The sequence below is a fragment of the Dasypus novemcinctus genome, chromosome 7 (genome assembly GCF_030445035.2).
Source record: "Dasypus novemcinctus isolate mDasNov1 chromosome 7, mDasNov1.1.hap2, whole genome shotgun sequence".
Lineage (NCBI taxonomy): Eukaryota > Metazoa > Chordata > Mammalia > Cingulata > Dasypodidae > Dasypus > Dasypus novemcinctus.
The window spans coordinates 127,441,817-127,461,518 of record NC_080679.1 but is presented as its reverse complement, the minus strand read 5'-3'; the positions used below and the strand labels follow the sequence as shown (position 1 = coordinate 127,461,518).

At 53.5% G+C, this 19,702-nt stretch overlaps 1 protein-coding gene across 6 annotated transcripts in view; it reads left to right on the top strand.

Annotated features, from left to right (window-relative positions):
• The window catches only part of CLASP1 (cytoplasmic linker associated protein 1), a 283,348-nt gene that overhangs the window by 247,453 nt on the left and 16,193 nt on the right, over positions 1–19,702 (top strand). For 5 of the 6 annotated variants that reach the window (XM_058301168.2, XM_058301167.2, XM_058301165.2 and 2 more), the window contains 6 exons: positions 424–567; positions 2,809–2,909; positions 10,540–10,690; positions 13,093–13,339; positions 15,430–15,620; positions 17,627–17,755. In XM_058301168.2, the coding sequence (XP_058157151.1) occupies positions 424–567; positions 2,809–2,909; positions 10,540–10,690; positions 13,093–13,339; positions 15,430–15,620; positions 17,627–17,755 (963 nt within the window). Of the gene's footprint in view, positions 1–423; positions 568–2,808; positions 2,910–6,425; positions 6,543–10,539; positions 10,691–13,092; positions 13,340–15,429; positions 15,621–17,626; positions 17,756–19,702 lie in introns of all 6 variants that reach the window. The other variant, XM_058301162.2, reaches the window with a different exon arrangement.

Genomic DNA, 19,702 nt, shown 5'->3' with positions numbered 1-19,702 from the left:
TGTCAAGAAATTTGTTCTTGGCGAGGTTCATCGGCAGCCCTGATGGTTCTGACTTTCAATTAGAGTGGGAACAATCTTAAGCCTTTCTACTTTTTCTTTTTTGATTGTTTCATCTACCTGCTTATTAGCATCCTTCCTGGTGCCAGACAACAAAGGAACAATTTAGGAATTTATTTAGGTATTAGTTATTACGAATATGCTCTGGGAATCTAAGGATGGGGTTTATTTTCCAGATTGAAGTCAGGCTAAAACTGTAGACATTATTTTCTCCAGACGTTTTTTGTTTTTCAAGGATGTCCTCTTCTTAGTGATTTATTTTATTTTTGAATGCAAAACTTCATTTTTGAAATGATTTTAATGAACATTTCGACCATGCGGTGCAATGGTAGGTCACTTAAATTGACCGTGCCTTCTCTTTTCTAGGCAGCACAGATTGTGCTCATCTCTCTGTTTGAATTGAACACGCCTGAATTTACCATGTTACTTGGTGCCTTGCCAAAAACATTCCAGGATGGTGCCACCAAACTGCTGCATAACCACCTCAAGAATTCCAGTAACACCGGCGTGGTGAGTGCCTCGGGCGTGGCGGCGACCTGCGCCTCCCTGGTCCAGGCCGCCCTCTGCTCCCGCGGCCTGTTTCCTGGTTCTCCAGCGGGAGATTGTGCACCTCTCCTGCACAATCGGTGGGGCCGAGTGGGAGCTGAGCCACGTCACAAGCATTTCCTGAATGAGCAGATGAACCTGGTGTTAAATGTGACCTTTTCTTAGGTTGTCCAATCAGTTTAGATTTTTAAACTTTATATTCTGAAATACTTTCAAACTCATTGGCCATTACAAAAATAATACAAACCCCATATGGAGAACTCCAGCATGCTTACCCCCACAGATATCCAGACCCTCCAGTTGCACATTCTGCCACCTTTGCTGTATCATTCTGTCTATCCATGCATTGGTCTAGCAGTCCATCTAGCCGCCCATCTGTCGTCTGTGTCTGTCAGTCTGTTTTTGGAACACCTGCGTGTAGGTTGTATATGTCACCCTCCTTGAACAACCAATATTGCCATGCATACTTCCTCAGAACAAGAATATTCACTTACGGATCTGTGGAAGTGCAGTTATCAAGTTCAAAAAAGTGAACGCTGATAGAAAGCTTACAGTCTATTCTGATTTTTTCATGTCCTAATAATGACCTTTTTTTCTTTATGAGCATTTTTTATTGTATTTTTTTGAAGATACATAGACCACAAAAATGTTACATTAAAAAATATAAGAGGTTCCCACATACCCCACACCCCACCCCACCCACTCCTCCTACATCAACAACCTCCTTCATCATTACAGCATATCCATTGCATTTGGTGAATACATTTTGAAGCACTGCTATAACACATGGCTTATAGTTTACACTGTAGTTTACACTCTCCCCCAGTACATTCAGTGGGTGATGGCAGGATAAGATGTGCTGCATCTGTCCCTGCAGTATCATTTAGGATAACTTCCAAGTCCCAAAAATGCCTCCACATCACATCTCTTCTTCCCTCTCCCTGCCCTCAACAACTCCTGTGGCCACTGTTTCCACATCAATGATAGTTTCTTCAATTTCTAGAGTCACAGTAGTTGTATAGTAGAATAGCAGTAAGTCCACTCTAATCCATGTTTTTTTCCTCCATCCTGTGGACCCTGGGATGGTGATGTCCCCTCCACCTCTAGATCCTTTTGAGCCAATAATGTCCTAGTGAGCCTTCTCTGTTCCCTGTTTAGGTCCCATCCAGGCTCATGTGTTGCCTTTGTCATCCCCTTTAGTTGTTCTTGCTTTGTTTCTCCCTTCCCCTCCCCTCTCTTCTCAACCCCTTTTTATTTTCTTGTGGGACAAATGTATCGTAAACCTTCCCATCTCAATCTACTCCCAAGCTTATCATTCAGTGGGAATCACATTCACTACTTTGTGGTACCATAATCCCTTCCATCACTAAATCTTTCTCATCTCCACAAATACAGAAACCTTACACCCGTTGTACATTCATGCCCGCTCACAATGAGTTTGGAGAACTGCTCCAGGCCAGAGTAGGGGCCTTTCTGCAGTGTGCATCTTGCTTGATGTGCAATGTTTGGCCCTCGGAATTCCATTGTTACCCAGATACAGTGTCCCCTCTCCCCTAGGAGGCGGTTTCCTTGTGGTCCCGGCACTGCTGTCTGTCCTATGGCCAGCAGTCCGGTCCCCCGACAGGCCTCGGCCCTCCCCCAGCATTCTGTAGGAGAGCTCAGTGCACTGCCTCATACGTGCAGCACAGTCGGAGACTGGGAGCCCCTCTGGCCACGCCAGACAGAACTGGGCCCAGGCATCCACAATGGGCATGTGGGCTGGCTCCGTGCCGCGCCCTGGGAGGTTGGCGGGGGGGCCTCCAGGACCTGTGTGGTCCTGCCACTGTTGAGTTGCCTCTGGATGCAGCACTTGCCCTGGCCGGCAGTCCTTCCCCTGTGCTCCGGAGCTTTGGGAAGCTGCTTGCTGACTCTGTAGCGCTTCTGTGGGAGCATGGGGCCCTGAAGCTTCTCACTCCACAGCCTTGATTGGGAAGGCCCCGGGTCAGTTTTTCAGAAGTCTTAATTAGCCAGTCACTCGTTAACTGAATGAGTCCTACTTTTTAATACTACAGAGATGCAAAAGCGCCATGCACCATACGTCTGGCGCTCCAACACAGCTCACATCAGCCCTTTAACTCCAGGAATGCCTAGAGGACATTATACAGTTTTGGTCTACTGTACTCGACGTCCAGTCAGTAATAACACCTGTTTGCGCCTTCCACCCAGGGCTCTCCAAGCAATACGATTGGCCGGACCCCTGCCCGACACAGCAGGACCAGCCCCCTGACCTCGCCCACCAACTGCTCCCATGGGGGACTGTCTCCCAGGTAATGTCATCCCAACAGAAATGAAGAAAACTAAAGCACGCCTATGGGTGCTTTATTTATTTAGCCTATTTCTAGATCTTAAATCCAAGCTTGCTGCCCAAAAGTAGTGCATATCATGAGAGCCCTGGGTTCTGGTCCTCCCTCAGCTCTGTGACCTTGGTCAGTGGGCCACCTCGTGGTCCAGTGGTTGTGCTGACTGCCCTCTGAGGTTCTTCTGGCCAGAAACATTCTCTAGTACCAGGTAGATTTTAAAGCTAAAAGTTGTAACCCAACACACTTCCTATAAGCAATTGGAGAACTGAAGGTGTTTAATCATCTAAATAAGCCCCTCCGAGCCAGTGCACACTGAATCTGGGTTGTTTTCCAGCCAAATGGCCCTTCCATGCAGTTTCAGTTGTCCTGGGCTCATGCTTGAGGTGGAGCGCTGCTCCCAAGGACTGCTGGGAACCCGGGAGTGAAAGCTGGGTTAGCGCGTTCAGGCTTGTGTTGGGGCCACGGAGCATCAAGGCAGTGCCTTGAAAAGAGAAAATACCATATCACGTTGTCTTTAGGTGACACTTCTTCTGGCCCGAGCCTCTGGGAGTCTCTGCCTGTGCCTTTAGGGACCCCGCACAGCACAGTGAACTCAGCCCGGCAGGCCAGAGCTTTGGGAACAGGACAGCACTTGCACCTGCAGGGGCCCCTCGTGCCGTGGCATCTGCACAACGTCCACGTCTTTGGGGTGACTCACACCAGGACCAGGAGGCCCCATCCTGAGGGCTGCTGGCCTCACGATCGCAGTCCTGGAGGGAATACTCACAGATACCCTTCTCGCTTTAGGGGTTGCCCTTCAAGTAGGGAGATGTCAAAACGTACAGGCTTTTACATCCAGTCGAGACTTGACCACACCACTCCTTCACCACGGAAGTGCTCTTCAGTTCCTCAGGTTTCCCTAAAGTATTTTAGAGTGTGCCAAGCTTCAGTTTCCCTCTTGGTGAAGCAACTGTTTTTACTGCCTTGGATTCACTCCCCCAAATGCTCCCTGTCCCGCCCTGTAGGTGCCATGAAGCACATATCATGTCTCCAGGTACGTTTCACCAGGCTCTTCTAATTAGGCTGTGAGACCAAAACCTGAGGAGCACACAACTGACTCCCCAGAAGTGACCGAGGCTCGGCCAGCCCTTCTCTTTCTAGTGCCGACATCTGTGTTTAAGTTGTACAATTGGTCTTTCTTACCGCGGCCAGTTGGGCAGTAAAGTCGTGATGTGTCACTTCCCAGTAGGGTGACATTGATGGACAACCTGTATTGTTGCCCTTGTCTAGCAGTGACACTTCTGCAGCATTAACTGGGAAAATCTGTTCTTCCGTAACACACAGTTCCTATGTCTTACTTTAAGTTATTTTATTATTTAGGTGGCCCAATAAGCAAAAAGTAAAATTCAGGTTAAGCATTCTGGTATTACATGTGCTAATAGTCTAAATAAAAGATTGGCAGGGGCTGCTAGCATAATCCATCAGCACTGAGAATTAGCTCGATAGTAATTTTCATGGATCCCAAGTCATGAAAATTCTTTATTTTTGCAGGTCACTGTTCCTCCTAAAGTGACCTGGTCTCAGTTTTTACTCTTAGGGTTCCAGGTCAGTGGATTTAAAAAGTCCAGGTGTGCTTTAAATGTTTTCTTGTCGACAAATTCTTTGGGAAGTTATTTACTCGTGTAGTCTCTTTCCTTCTTTCTGTCTTTATTTTTCTTTCTTTTCTTTTCTCTCATTTGCCCTCATTCAGTACATAAATAGCCAGATGGCCTTAGTCACCTGGAGTTCAGTGAGGAGAAATGATTCTTCTCAGAACTGAAACTCCAGCAGGGGTGAAAGCTGCCTCCTGTCATCACGGCACTAGAAATATTTAAATAGGCTGCGTACTAACAGGAAAGCTGTGAAAGAAGTCCCTTCCTGCGCTAGAGAGGAGAATCGACGAGGTTACTGTCTTCTAAGGAGGTGGCAACCCGCTTGTACCGTGTGTAATCTCAGCTATTTGGGAAGCACTCTAGAAATTTTGATTTTGTCATTCTTTGAATGATCTTGACTATGTGATGTTAGCTTTTCATTCTTAAAGGGAAAAAGAGATTATCTATTTTAATTCTAATTTTGAATGTCAGAATGAACTGGTTATTTAGTCCTAAAATTCTGTACTAACCACTCATGGCAGTAATAAGGAAGTATTATTAAATGACAAACAAATCTAATTTGACAATTTTTTTTTTTAGAATATCACTTAAGAATTCATTTCTGTCCACCCAGAAATTTAGTCTTTTGTAAAAACCTGCTATTAATGGTTGTTTCTATGTGAGGGAAGAATTACTTCTTCTTCTTAGCTGATAAGTAAATTCTGCTTGGTATTTGGAGAGCGTTATGGCTTAGGGATTTTCACATTGCAGCTCATTTTCCCTAGTATGATTTTATGGTAAATAGAAAAGGGGATGGCAAGGGACTTCATTCCCTTTTAAAAAAAAAAAAAAAAGAAGGGAAGTATGGTACATTCCTGCCCTGGTCTGCCACATGTTCTTGGCAAACACGCCATAAAGCAGAACAGCACTGAATAGAGAGCAATAAAAAAAGGTAATTACAGTGGATTTCCCATCTCGTCCTGTCCGAGGCTCAGGAGCCCCTGAGCTGGGCTGAGCTGAGGGCTGGCCCTCGGCCCACACAGAGCTCCGCCCATGTCCACTTTGCCCCTGGCTCGCGCCCCCCAGTGCAGGTCTCAAGGTCCAGGCAGGGACTGTCATCTCCACCCCTTACAAGATGGGGCGGCTCCTGCCATGCTTGCGGCCAGCTCAGCTCCCCATTTCCCAGCCCCCCGGGAGCATCTTTCGGAATCACACAGTCTTTAGATGCTTGGGGTTGGACCCTCTGCGGCCCTGTGCCGGGTGAGGATTGAGGAGGACTGATGGAGGAAGTGGAGAGCTGGCCCAGCTCGGGAGGAGTGCAGGAATTAGACCGCTGGCTTGGCCTGCTCTGCCCTGACCGCGGGCCCAACACCCCAGCCCTCCACACTGCTGCTGGCTCTTTGGGAAGGAGGGTGGGCGGCTTCTGAGCTCCAGCCCTGGAGGCCCACCTCAGAGCACACAGTCGAGTCTTCCTGCTCTCTTCCCACCTGGCACATTTAAACGGAGTCCCGTAATTCCTTCTTTGGCTCTTTCCGAAATAATTGAGGTGTTACTGGAAGCTGAACATGCAGGTTCTTTTAGGTGTAAGCGCTTACCGTGTCCTCCTCAGAGCAGACGCCTGCACGGAATCGCTTGTGATCGGGTGGGAACGGGATAAGGCAGTCTTACCTAGGCCCAGAGTTTAAAACGAAACCTGCTCTTTTCCCTGTATGGTGAAACCATTGCTGTTGCTTCAGTTAGTTTTGGTACAACTTTCTCAAGGACAGAGGCAACTGGGGAGGCATTAGAATACAGTATCTCGCCCTGCCCTGCTCCCCTCCCCTCCCCTTTGCCTTTTTGTGTCTCTCTGATTTTCCTCTTCTGATCACTGCAGTCGGTTATGGGGTTGGAGTGCCGATGGGCTCTCGAAGCACCCACCTCCCTTTTCTCAGCCTAACTCCATCCCCACCGCTCCCTCCCACAAGACTCTCAGGCGCTCTTACTCTCCCAGGTAACCAGCTACCATTGCACTTGTCTCATGTGTCACAATATTACTGCATTTCCACGTCGTCTCAGGTCTTTGAAAAGCCTCTCAGTTGCCTCCAGGGTGATCCTTGCTTGGGCTGCCACTAGCCGGAGGAGAGCCTTGGTGAGAAGGTGAGCAGGTGCAGGGTCTGTGCTGGCTCTCAGCAGCCGGGGCCTGCCCTGGCGGAGGACAGGCGGCCTGTCGACCGGCTGGATGCATCCAGCGCTGACGCCCAAGGCGGGCCGTTGTGGCCACCATCGCCTCGGCTTCGTCCTGGGTGCACGAGGCTCTCGCAGACCCTCCTGCCAGGGAGTCTGGGGCCTGACGTCAGTCAAGAAGGGGGGTCAGGGCTTCCCTCAGATGGTGACTCCAGGTCAGAGAAGGCCCCGGAGGCCTGCAGATACCTGTCCCAGGGTCTGCGAGTGCTTCTGGTCAGTATCCAGCAGTGGAGGGAGCCCTTCCCAGAAGCCCGTGGTGGCCCCAGCAGAGCCTGGCAGGCCAGCGTTGTGGGACCTCGTGTGAGGACGTGTGCACTCTGAGGATGTGGTGAGAGCAGAGTCCACTGCTGTGATGTGCTGCCTGGGTGGTTTGTGCATAGAAGGGGCGCCTTCTACTTGTGTGACCCTAACATAGCAGAGCCCCACACAGTCCACAAGTCAGCTGGGTATTTTACCAGCAGTCACTTTGAAAGTCTCCAGAGAGTCCATCATGAATGTCCCTTGCTGCTCGAGGCGGCGGCTGGCTCTCCCGTTAGTAGCACACACCTCTGCCTTTTCGTTTGTGGTGGGCAGGCCTCGGGAGCTCGGTTTGTTCGTTGTCTCCCAGCACTGCCTCGGGCCCTTCTGGACACAGCTTCACCCCAGCCCTTCTTCCTGTGCAGCCAGCAGGAGTTCCTGCCCAGGTGGCAGCCCCTTCCTAGAGTCGTCTTTCAAATACGCTTACGATGATTATTGATCTCCCTCGTGTAATAGGTAATGCTTAATAAATACTTGTAGCTCTTAACCATACAAGGGAGGGGGAGTTGATCTTTAAATTTAAGGATAGTTGACCTCTAAATTGAGCATGATTACTGGTTATGTATAACGAAGAGGAGCTCTGGGTCTGTGTCTTGCTCTGTCAAAACCCTTTTGACTCCATCACAAGAAACAGCTCTCCTTAATCTGTACCCTACATCTTCTCGGTACGAATGCCCAAGAAGAAGCCCTCAGGGGGGAAGCTTTGCCCAGCCGCCCTTCCTTGGAGCCCTCCGCCCTGTGCCTTTGCGCTCCTGATGCAGACCCTCTCCAGGGCAGGTCCCAGGCCAGAGCCTCTTCATTCCTGGGGGCACAGCCCGGCCCTCAGTCCCTGAGTGGTGGCCGGCTGCTCAGCTCTTCCTCTTCTCAGGAGCCCAAGGGAACTCTTCTGGGGTCTAACTGGGTGCTTGCAGGTGACCAGGACCTGGCCTTCACCCCAGAGGATTGTGGCCTCAAGACAGGCCGCCGGGCAGGGGACAGACGGGTTACCCACTTGTAAGTTGTTTCCGTGTCCCTCGCACGTGGCGTGTTGGGACCTCGCCGCCCGCAGCACCCTGGACGTCGCTGCTGTGGGCATTCCCTCCCTTCCCCACTAGATGAGCACTCACGGGCGCTGCCTTGAGAAAAGGCAGATTCCGCCAGAGCCTTAAAAATGCCGGGAAAGGCCCTGACTGACTTCCTGTCGGAGGGAGACAGTTGTGTCTCTCACCTGGAGCTCACAGTTTCACCTTCAAACCAAGGAGCTGCTTCAGACCTCAAGCTAGTGAGTCTAAAGAAGTGTCACCAGAGGTGATGCTTGCTCACGCACACAGTCCTCCGGAATCGGGATTTTGAGTTGGTTTGTTAATGGAAAGCAAACAAAAGGGGCATTAATTGGCAGAACGCTTCATTTTCTTATTTTATTACCATTATTAGCAAATAATGGTAAAGCTATGCAAGTGAAATGAACTATTTTCAGAAATTTGAGGTGAATAATGCGATGAATGAACTGAGAGCTAACATTTTCTGAAGCGACATATGGAAAATAATATTGTGACATCCTTTAAAAAGCTGAACATTCTGCCAGACTTCCTCTGTCCGTGCCATCGTTCTTGGTTGTTGTTTTTTTATTTTGGTTTTTGCATGGGCTGTGCTATTATTTTTGGTTGTTGTGCTTTAAAGTATTTGAAGGCATCTCTTTTGACATCTTGTATATATATATTTTTTGTTTGAGTCATACTCAATTTTTATATATAATCAATAGTGTACTGGCCAGATGTATAAATGCCTTTGTTCCTACGTAAGCTAGTAGGGTGGTGTTCTAAGAAAAGTGGGGGGCAGGGAACCCTGTGCTTTCTTCACGGTAGGGGAGACAACCGTGGGAGCTTAGAAGGGATGGCGATCTTGAACTTTGTTCAAGCTTTATCTCACCTCCTGTCAGTTTACACCTAGAATCCCAGCTGTAAATGCATTCAAGGTTCACGTTTCTTTTCATTTGATGCCAGAGCCAGTCTGAGTTGGTGTGTATTTTTGTGAGCTGTCCAAGCGCAGTTGGGGTGGGTTATTTTCTTTCTTTCGTCAGGAAAGACGAACGGGTTCTCCCTGGGCCATTGCCGTTCAGGTGGCTTCCGTGTCTGAGCGTGAGGGGAGACCTTGCTCTAGTGGAGGTTGATGACTGCCATCAAGTTAGTGTGATTTGTTGTGAGATAGGAAGCTCCCTTCTTAGGGGATGTCCGGGGCTGGTCGCTGCCCTTAGGAAGGCACCTAGTCTCTTCAGTCACCTCTCTTTTGAAGGACAGGCAGGTTGCTCTCCTGTGGTCCTTGATAAAGCTGCATGCTTGTTTATGTTCAGTCAAGGACTCTTGGAGCTCCCTAGCAATCTTTGATATCGCTCGTGCCTTGCAGAAACCTAAATCAGACTAACTCATTCATCTTTCTTGACTGTTTTCTTGGAATAAGCGACATTTAAACTAATTTTTTTTTTTAAACTTGCCTTTGGTTGACTTGCTTCATGATTTGCTTTCTTTTTATTGGTATAGTCATCCCATGCTTCCGTTGACATTCTCAATGAGGGACGGTGATAGTCATTTTGCTCTTTGGATCCTCAGTCTGTTCCAAGCACTTCTCAGACATCTAAAGGCCCCTGGTTGGTGCTGAGTTATATAGCAGGGCTGTTTCATTTAGGCCATGTTTTGCTATGCTACTTGTCTAAAGGGCAGCAGTTGACATCACTTTCCCTAGAGGGATATATGCTTGCTTTTTGAAGTGTTTTCAGACATCTGTCCAGGCATGTGATCATCTTTTATCCGACCTGCTTTTATTATGAAACCTCACATGGAAGCATCGAGAGAGATATTCTCAGCAAGCTCCTGGCTTAGGTGACATATGAATTGGACTCTCAGGAGCCCACTGGTAGGGTGGATCTGACTTTGAGTCAGAGGGCTTTATTTTTTATTATTTTCTTTATACAGGGTTTTCTTTTACAAGTTTCTGCCACTGTGAGCACAGCATTGCCTGTAAACCAGGCCTCTGAGGTCATTTGCCTGCTCCTCTGAAATTTGTAATTCTAGCTTTATTTTGAAGTACCCATTCCTCTTAACTCAAGTTTGTACATTTGAGACCAGTAACAACCAAACGACTTTTTTCCACCTTCACGATATAAAAGTTATTTTTCCACCCTCATTGCCTCGTGCGTCCAGCCACCAGTTGTCACTCTTGTGTTCTTGCATTCTCGTGGTTGTTGTTCCTTCCCACTGGTTCTTACTGAGTGCTGATGTAATGTGCTGGCACCGCGGTTTACAAGGAAGCTGTTTGAGTGCCCAGCAGTGGGAGTGCTCTAACAAAAGAGGTCTCCTTCCCCTTGCAAGCCACCTAGAGAAACAAAACTATAAGTGTACCTTGCTCTGTAAGTTACGGGAGGTAATTTATGCCCATCCCTCAATTTTATGTCTGTACCTCAACTTAAGTAATAAAATATTTTTGATCTTTAGCATGCTGGACTATGATACAGAGAACCTGAACTCTGAAGAAATCTATAGTTCTCTGCGTGGAGTTACGGAAGCCATTGAAAAGTTTAGTTTTCGAAGCCAAGAGGATCTGAACGAGCCAATTAAACGAGATGGCAAAAAGGACTGTGATATTGTAAGTATCTTCAGGCGAATGAAGGATAAGGATTGTTTTGTCCATTAAATGACAATTACAGATTCTTCTGAACACTGACTACTGTGATTACAGAACATCATTATTTTTATCCTTTGACTAGAATAGTGTCGTTTTAAGAGGCCCAGGGCAGTTTTACAAAGTCACGTACAATAGTGTAAAACTGCTGTCTTTGTGAGGAACGGTAACGGCGTCTTCTCTTGCTTTGTTTTCGTTTATCCCATGCATATGTTTCTTCCTTGGGTGTGATAAAAATGGAGCCTGAGCCAGGCAGCGGCGTGGCTCTCTGGGAGCGTCCAGCAGGAGAGGCAGGCACGGGCGCAGGGCGGGCTCAGGAGCCTTAAGTTCTGTTTCTGTGGGAGCCCCCTGGCGACCTGGAGCCCATGGAGGGCCTCCAGAGGAGGTGCCTGGACCCTGAGCAAGAGGGTGGGAGGTCCTGGTGCTGTAGGAGTGAGGGGCCTAGAAAGCAGACACGGCGGGTTCCCCATCGGAGCGCTGGAGGAGCGAGGACGAGCGCCACGTGGCTCTGGCTGCCTCAGGAAGGGCCTCCTGCCTTGGGGTCTCCAGCTGCTGCCTTGGCATCCCCGGGGCAGGTGCAGAGTCTCTGGAGGGTTTTGAAGCAGGAAGCAAAGTGGCCACACTACCTTTTAGGAAGCTTGCTGTCACAACAGGACAGTGGCTCTGGAGGCAGTGGGGTAGGGTGTGTGGCCTGAATAGACCCGGGAGGCCGGCGTCTCCCGGCAGGGCTACCGGGCTGCTGCTGGTGCGAGTCAGAGAGAGGGCGCCCTGGGGGGCCCTTGGGGGCACTGTGAATCGTGTCCAGTCCACGGGAGCCACAGGGCCTGGGGCGGCCAAGCAGACATCTCCATTAGGCCTTCAGGAACCCCAGGCAAGCAGTCAGGGCCGTGGCTAGAGGTTTGAGAGGCATCAGTTAGCTGCTTTAGATGGTAATAAAGAAAAGCGAGTGGGATCCACCAGGTGAAAGGTGAGGACGGAATCCCGAGGGGTCAACAGTTAGAGAGAGACGGAGGAAAAGGTCAGGAGAAGAGCTGGAGATGACAGGAGAGAGACCAGAATGGTGTGACAGCGTGGACGTTCAGGGAGACTTGAGGGGAGGGCCTCCCGGCCAGAGGGTCCTGCTGAGAAGCAGCGGGTGCGCAAAGGCGCTCCCTGCATTGCTTTCACCCTCAGCACTGCAGGTATTGTTTGATTCCAGAATGTATAAAATACACATCCATCCACCAAGGGTTCGGATGGAGAGCCAAGGCCTTTCCTTCGAGAATGGGCTCACAGTTCAGAGTTGCCCATTTTTCTTCTTAAGTAAACGTCACAGCTAGTCATTGCCTGAAGTGTCCAAATTTAGCTTTTTGGGTTGCACCGTCCTTTGGCTGTATGAGGAGGGACTCAAACAGGCTGGAGGGAGGCGAGCGGTCCTTCAAGGACTTCTCAGACCGGGGAGACTGAACCTGCTGAACTGCCGACGGCACCGGCGGGGGGAAGCCGTGAATGTGCAGTGAGGGGAGAGGGAGCTTGGTGAGGCAGGGCCTTGGGGGTGGGGGTGGGCTGGGATTGGGCCTGTGGCAGGAGGGAGGGTGGCAGGTTTGTGGGCAGGACGTGGAGGCGTTCCCACTGGCAGCTCCTCCTTTCTCGGCAGTGGACAGAAAGGCCGTGCCCTGTAGACAGGCTTGGTGTGGGTGGGGAGAGTGGAGAGGTGCCTGTGGAGAACAGGGACCCACTGGGGGAACCCAGGTCCTGCCAGGAAGAGCAGAGGCCCAGGAACTGGCAGTGCCATTTCCAGAGGCAAACACCAGTAACCTTTCAGTGTGTCTGCTTCTGTTCTTTTCTTTCTGTGCTACTTGGGCATCTCTGTGTTTAGGGGCCATTGTGAGTGTTTTTTAAGAAAAATGGTGGAAGTGCATCCTGTAGCGAGCCCTGCTCAGCCCACCATGTGGCGGTCTGGGTAGTGCAGCCACTTCACGTCTTGTGGTGGGCATTGGGGTGTGCCCCTTTCTGGGGGTTCAGCCAGCAGCTCCTGGGAAAGCCTCGCTGCTATGAACGCCCGGCCCCAGTGTGGAGCGGGCCCGGTAGGCGCCGGCCGCATGCTTTCAGTCTTTCTTGACTGAAAAGAAAACTTGTGCCAATTCCTCAAAAAAGCTTCATCACCATATTACAAAGTAGAAGAGAGTACAGGTGTAAGTATCTCGTTAGAGTAGTTCACGAGGCAGCTATTTACAGACAAGCCCCGTGGCCAGCCCTTTGTCAGCGGCCAGGGCCCAGGGGTGCGCTCTTGGGCGCGATCTTGGCACACCTGTCGTTTCTGGAAATGCAAAGGCAGTGCCCGCGCAGCGTCCCACAGGGCCGCTCACAGCCCCACTGTCTTCCAGGTGTCCCGCGACGGCGGCCTCGCCTCCCCTGCCACCGAGGGCCGAGGCGGCAGCGACGCGGTGGAGGGCGGCCGGACAGCGCTGGACAACAAGACCTCCCTCCTCAACACCCAGCCTCCGCGGGCCTTCCCGGGGCCCCGGGCGCGGGACTACAACCCGTACCCCTACTCGGACACCATCAGCGCCTACGACAAGACCGCGCTGAAGGAGGCCGTGTTCGACGACGACATGGAGCAGCTCCGAGACGGTTCGTCCTCAGCGGTGCCGGCCCTCGCGCAAGTGCCCCCGCATGCCCTGCCCCTCAGGGGCCGCGCCGGCCTTCGCTCCAGCGCCAGTGGGGACGCTGGCCCCGTCGCGGGTCACGCTTTGTCAGCAGCTCCCACGGAGCGCCTGCTGTGTGCTCGGCCCGGTGCTCTCGAAGCGCGCAGGGAGTCAGGGCGGCCGACGTGAAGGAAGCACCCCGTGGCGCACGACAGCCGGGCAGGGAAGGGGGCCCCCGCCGCATGGGTGCCGGGCCGAGGACACGGAAGGTCGTCGCCGCGGGGAGAGAAGGCATGGGCGTTCCCAGCACAGGGCCCTGCGTCGGTGAGGCTTGTCACCAAGGCAGGGCCGGCCCACTGGGCTGGGAAGTAAGCTCCTGCCGCACTGCCGCCCACGGGTGCTGAACCAGGACCACCTAGGCCACTCTGGACGTCTAACGTCGTCGTCAGCGAGGGTTCTGACACTCATTGCGCAGGCGCATGACTTGTGCACTCGGTGCCAAGCCCAAGTGTTCTAAGTCTGTTGTCTAACCAAGACCCATTTTACAGATTAAGAAACCGAGGCTCAGAAGTCTAACTACCCCAAAACAACATTAAACATTCAGTGCTATTAATCAGTCATGATTAACCATTAATTTAATTATCAGTGTAGTGTTATTGGTGATAAATATCAAATGCTAATTAACAATGAATTGATTAAATGCTTTGAATTAAGCAAATGCGTTTAGTTGCTGGTTGCTGGTGGGTCCCAGCTCAATCCTGGCCAAAGCTCTGTTTGAAATGGGCAGCAGCAGGCTAGAGGTATATAGTGTTTATCGTGCCTTGTGCTTTCTGGGAGAGGTGGGCTGTTCCTTTTCATAGCTCACAAAATTGGTCCATCATTTGCATTCTCCATTGTTCTTATTAAGGAGGAGGAGAGATTAGAATGTGGCTGAGATTTATTCTCCCATCTGTGTACCAAGGCTTAAAGGAAAAGGTGGGACAGTGGGGGCAGTTATGGAGTTCTCGGACATTTGCACCTTCTGTGTTTGCTCCCTGCACCGAGAAGCTAAAGAAGCATAGGCGCACAATGTAAGGCGGTCCGGGCGAGGGGCTCCCTCGGCTTTCCTTTTCCCTCTCTCCGTTTCAAGTGACTATTCCCGTGAGCTGAATCCGGTGCCAGCTGTATCAGGGTTCAAGCCTTTGCAAGGAGTTTGGTTCAGTGTGGCAGGCCACTGTCTGGGGCTGTGACGAGCTACTCCCTGCCCTGGAGGGTGTCTTAAGAATTCCAAGAAATGCGCGACCTGCTGGCTGGCCCGCAGGACCTGGATGTTCCCGAGCATTTGGAGTGCGGCTGCCCCGGAGCAGTGCTGCCAGGGCCCCACCCGTGTGGCTGCAGGGGCCGGCAGAGGTCTCTAATGCACTGCGGGCACCTGAGGCATTTCCCCCCACCCCAGGAAGGCAGAGGATTTTTCAGCTGTATCTTAAGTATTTCTGCCACATTAGAATTCAAAACAAGTTAGTGATGGTGGCCCCTAGGGCCCTTGGGCGTGAAGGCGGGGTGCTTGTCCAAACAGATGGTGTCTGCCGGCTGTGCCGCCCCAGCCGGGCAGCAGCGAGGGGAGTGGACGACAGCGCCAGGCCCTGCGCAGCGCGTCCTGGGTGGCAGTTAGCGAGGCCCTGCGCAGCGCGTCCTGGGTGGCAGTTAGCAAGGCCCTGCGCAGCGCGTCCTGGGTGGCAGTTAGCGAGGCCCTGCGCAGCGCGTCCTGGGTGGGAGCTAGCGCTGCTAAGAGACTGCTGCGTAGCACGGGCGTGGGGCCTGGCGTGGCCTCCGGGCAGGGGAAGAGGCTGGAAAGAGAAGCCCCAAGGGTAGAGTTTGGAGGACACGGCACTTTCTCTCTCTGAAGCAGAAGGGGAAGGGTGGCGAAGAGGGGTAAGGGCGTTGGCCGCCGGTCCTCAGTGCCGTGTCCTGCCCCTGCATGTCCTCGGTTAGCCTGGGGAGGTGACCGCCGAGGGTGCGCAGGACGGGCGCGGTGGGAGCGGCGAGGGTTCGGCAGGGGCTGGTGGGCAGCATGCTCACTCGCCTGTCTGCCCGCAGTCCCCATCGACCACTCGGACCTGGTGGCCGACCTCCTGAAGGAGCTCTCCAACCACAACGAGCGGGTGGAGGAGCGGAAGGGGGCGCTGCTGGAGCTGCTCAAGATCACGCGCGAGGACAGCCTGGGCGTCTGGGAGGAGCACTTCAAGACCATCCTGCTGCTGCTGCTGGAGACGCTAGGCGACAAAGACGTGAGGCTGGCCCCGGGACGGGCTCCCTGCGCCCCCGGGACGGGCCCCCTGCACCCCCGGACGGGCCCCCCCGCCCGCAGAAGGGCTTCCCGCTCCCCCCGATGGGCTCCCTGCACCCCGGGACGGGCCCCCACGCCCCCAGAAGGGCTCCCCACGCCCCTGAAGTTCTCCCCACGCCCCAGGACGGGCTCCCGCGCCCCCAGAAGGGCTCCCCACTCTCCCGGACGGGCTCCTGGCTCCCTGCTCCCCGGGACGGGCCCCCTGCGCCCTGGGACGGGCCCTCGCACCCCCAGAAGGGCTCCCCACTCCCCGGGACGGGCCCCTGCGCCCCTGAAGTTCTCCCCAAGCCCGAGGACGGGCCCCCGTGCCCCCAGAAGGGCTCCCCGCTCCCTGGGACGGGCCCCCGTGCCCCCAGAAGGGCTCCCCACTCCCCGGGACGGGCCCCCACGCCCCTGGACGGGCTCCCCGCGCCCCCAGACAGCGCCCCTGCTGCCGTCAGGTGCCGGGCTTTGCGTCCCTTGCGCTGTCCGCTGTTGGAGGAGCATTCTTTGCTCGTCTGCATGTATTTTCCGAGCAGCCGTCAGCAGGCTGATGTTTCCATCAGAGCCAGGCCCCATCCTGCTTCCTGGGAAGTTCCACCCGTGGCTGAGGCCTGGGGAAGGGGTGCTGCTGAGCCCTGGAGCAGTTCTGTGTGTTGTTACGGCCGAGGGAAACTTGTCCCTGCATCTGTTTCCTTTATTAATTACAGGATTTCTTAAAGCTTGGTTGGCACAGAACGTGGTGTTTCAGGATGGCTTTCTTTCCCGCAGAGTTTCAGTTTTGTTTCTTGTGAGATGGAGAAATGGCCAGAGAAGGTCACTTTTAAAAGACCATGTAAAGTGCTGCATTCCATGAAACTCCATCCTTTGTCCACTCCTACCTAGGTGGACAGTCCCAGGAATTCTAATTGCTCAAGAGACAGTTTCCCAAAGTGCGACTCTTTCATTATCTTTAAAGTAAAAAAGCCCTTCACCTTTGGCCTCCGAGGCCGGCCCGGTGCTACCCCGGCTCAGGCTCGCGGACGCCTTGGTCCGCCCCTCTGGAAGGAGGGTGCAGTCTGGTCAGGATGGCCTCCTCCCGCCTCATTCGGAGCCAAGAAAGCAGGCTGGGAATTTAACACTAGAAATGAAAGTCCTCTCCTCCACATGGCTCTCTGCAGGCACAGAGACAGAGCAGATGTGGTGGGGAGCTGGAGGACTCCAGGCCAGCCCCAGCACGTGGTCGAGGGTGCCCCGGGCGAAGGTCTGGGGTGAGGGTCTGTACGGTACGAGAGTGGGGATGAGAGAGCTGTATAGAGTTTTCTTAAAGTTCCAGCTACCCGAGCACTGTGCTGGGTGGGCTTTATGGGAGAGAGCGCAGCGTCACAGAGAGGGCAGGTAGATGGTGAATTAGTGCGTGAATTGCCACGAGGGCAGAGACCAGGACGTCCTTTCTAGCTGTTTGGTGTAAACTCCACCCTTGTGTTGAGATCAGGAGTCTGTTTGGAACGGCTTTCCTCCAGAGGCATGACGAGGGTCCTAGATAACCCGAGTGCCTGGCAGCCTGGCAGGCCCCCCGAGCTCACCCCCCGGGAGGCCAGCTGCTCGAGACGGGCCTCCAGCAGCTCGAGAGAGTCCTCAGGCCTGTCCAAGGCACGCAGAGGTGCTTCTGACCTGTCCTCTGTGCGCTTCACCGCCCAAGCCTGAGGAAATTTGCAGATCCCCCAGGGATTACTAGGCTAGCGCAGGGTTCCCTCCAGAGGCTCGGCAAGCTCCCCTCGGGGGCTGGGTCCTGGGAGCATCACTCTGGACACGCCGGCCCCCGGCCCCCGCCACCTCGGTAGTGTCCGTCCAGTCAGTGGACAGAAGGGTGCCTCGGGTGCCTGGGAGTCCCAGACAGTGCGGGCCTGCTGGACGCTGCTGCCAGGGTGTGCGGCGAGGTGCGGCGGCGGGCGCTCAGCGGCGTCTTCCTTTCGTCTTGTCCCCCAGCATTCCATCCGAGCACTGGCCTTGAGGGTTTTACGGGAAATTCTGAGAAACCAGCCAGCAAGGTTTAAAAACTACGCCGAGCTGACCATCATGAAAACGCTGGAAGCCCACAAAGACTCCCACAAGGAGGTGAGCCAGGCGGGTGGCCCAGGCGCGCAACAGGCTGGGGTCTGGGTGTGCGGTTAGGGTGTGGGGCGAGGGGAGGGCGTCGGGGCTTGAGCTTGAGCAGAGGTTGTGTCTCCTGGAGCTCAGCCTGGGTCCTAGCCCAGCCCAGCGCGGTCACCAGGGCGGAGCCGCAGCACAGCCGGCTCCCTCTTCCACGTGCACAGCAGGCTGGGCTGTTCCAGAGGTGTCTCCCGTGCCGGGGATACTGTCGTCTTGGGGCGAAGGTGGGATCTGCCATTTGCCTTGGCAGTGGCCCTGGCAGGCTGGCGTGGGAGATCACATATGGGCTTCCATGTCTCGGACGTGCCACGTGCCAGGGCTTCCTTGCCGCAGATCCTTGGACAAGTTATTCCACCTTGGGAGCCTCATTTGCCACGTGTGTGGAACAGTGGCTGTTAGCTCAGACTCCTGTGGGGGCTGGCCGAGACGGCCCAGCGGCCATCCTCACCGAGGCAGGGCGCGCAGCAGGGCCTTGCGGGGTTTGCCCACCTGCCCTACCCCCACTATGCTCCCCTGGGTAAGAGCAGTGCAAGGAGGCAGCCACGCCGTGCCCATCCTAGCCTGGCTGCCCACTGCAACGCAGGAAGGACGGGCTGCCCACGCAGCAGGCCGCAGGCGCCGGCAACTGGGCAGGCCTCATCAGGGGCTTCCAGTTACTCCATCCTCTCTGGCTCCCCGGCCCCTTGAGTGTCTAGAGACTGAGAGTGGGGAGGGGAGGGAGCCCCCTACATCCCAATGATGCCAGCCTCTCCCCATGAGGGGCACTGTGACACATGGCACCTCACGTGCAGAACTTAAGAGCACAGTGTGGCCACGCACAGGCTGGCTGCAGCCCGAGAACACGGGCACCTGTGCCAGGCCTCCTGGCTCTAGTGGGCCTGTCCTGTGAGCAGCCGTTCTCCCACCTCCGGGGCGCAGCTGAGCCCTGTGTCATCTTCCTCTTGGGCAGTTATCGGCCGCCTCGAGTCCCTGCCAAGGTTGTAGACTCAGTAAGGGTGAGACCCCATCCTCTGGACGTCTTCTCCGCTAACAGGCCTGGCAGAGCCAGGCTACGTGGTGAGCGGTGTGTTTCAAACCAGTAACTCGGGCTGCTGAAATCCAGCTTGGTGGCATAATGACGGGATCACCGTCCAGCAGCCCTGGGCTTGGCCCGCTGGTGCACAGGAGGGACTGGCAGAGCCGAGGCCGGACCTGCGCTGGGGTCTCCTTGGAAGAGGGAATCCCGGCCTGCACTGACATTGTGTTTTTACCAAAGTGGCTCCTCCTCCGTGAGAATACAGGATCAAAACACAAAATAACATTGAAGTTCTTCTTGGCTTCAGGGAAGGACGGACTTTAGAGAGCAGCATTGAGGTGAAAAAAGCCACTGGCAGTGTTTGCCACTAACTGTCCATTCGAAGGAGGTCTGTCTTTGAATTTAAAAATGGGCGTCCTCATCTTAAAATATAAAACCTTGACAGCGCACCCGAAGAAGTACACGGTAACAGAATTAAATACGCCGTCATTTGCTATTTACTGCTTCTTGGGTATTCCCTTTTTTTAGGGGAGAAACTGCTTTGGTCCCTTCAACTGCCTAAAGGGCAAAGGCAGAGAATATCTCTGGCTTAAATTGAGCAGCGCTCAGTTAACCTGGAATTCCTATAACCTAAAGGTCTCCAGTCTGCTGTCGCAGATGACCTGATAAAGCAGGTGGAGAAAACATTTTGTTCTGAAAGGCGTGCCTTTATTGGCAGCCGCTCCCTGCTTTGCATGCCTTTAAACTCACCTTGACTGGTTGTCCTTGTGCTTTTCCTTATGAAACTTCACTCCCTCACTTTGTCAGAAACTACTAACCTCCAGCGCCTGTGTATTTAGGTTTTAGATTGGGGTTTTTGGTTTTTCTTTCCCTTTAAACCTCTCCCAGTCGCTCCC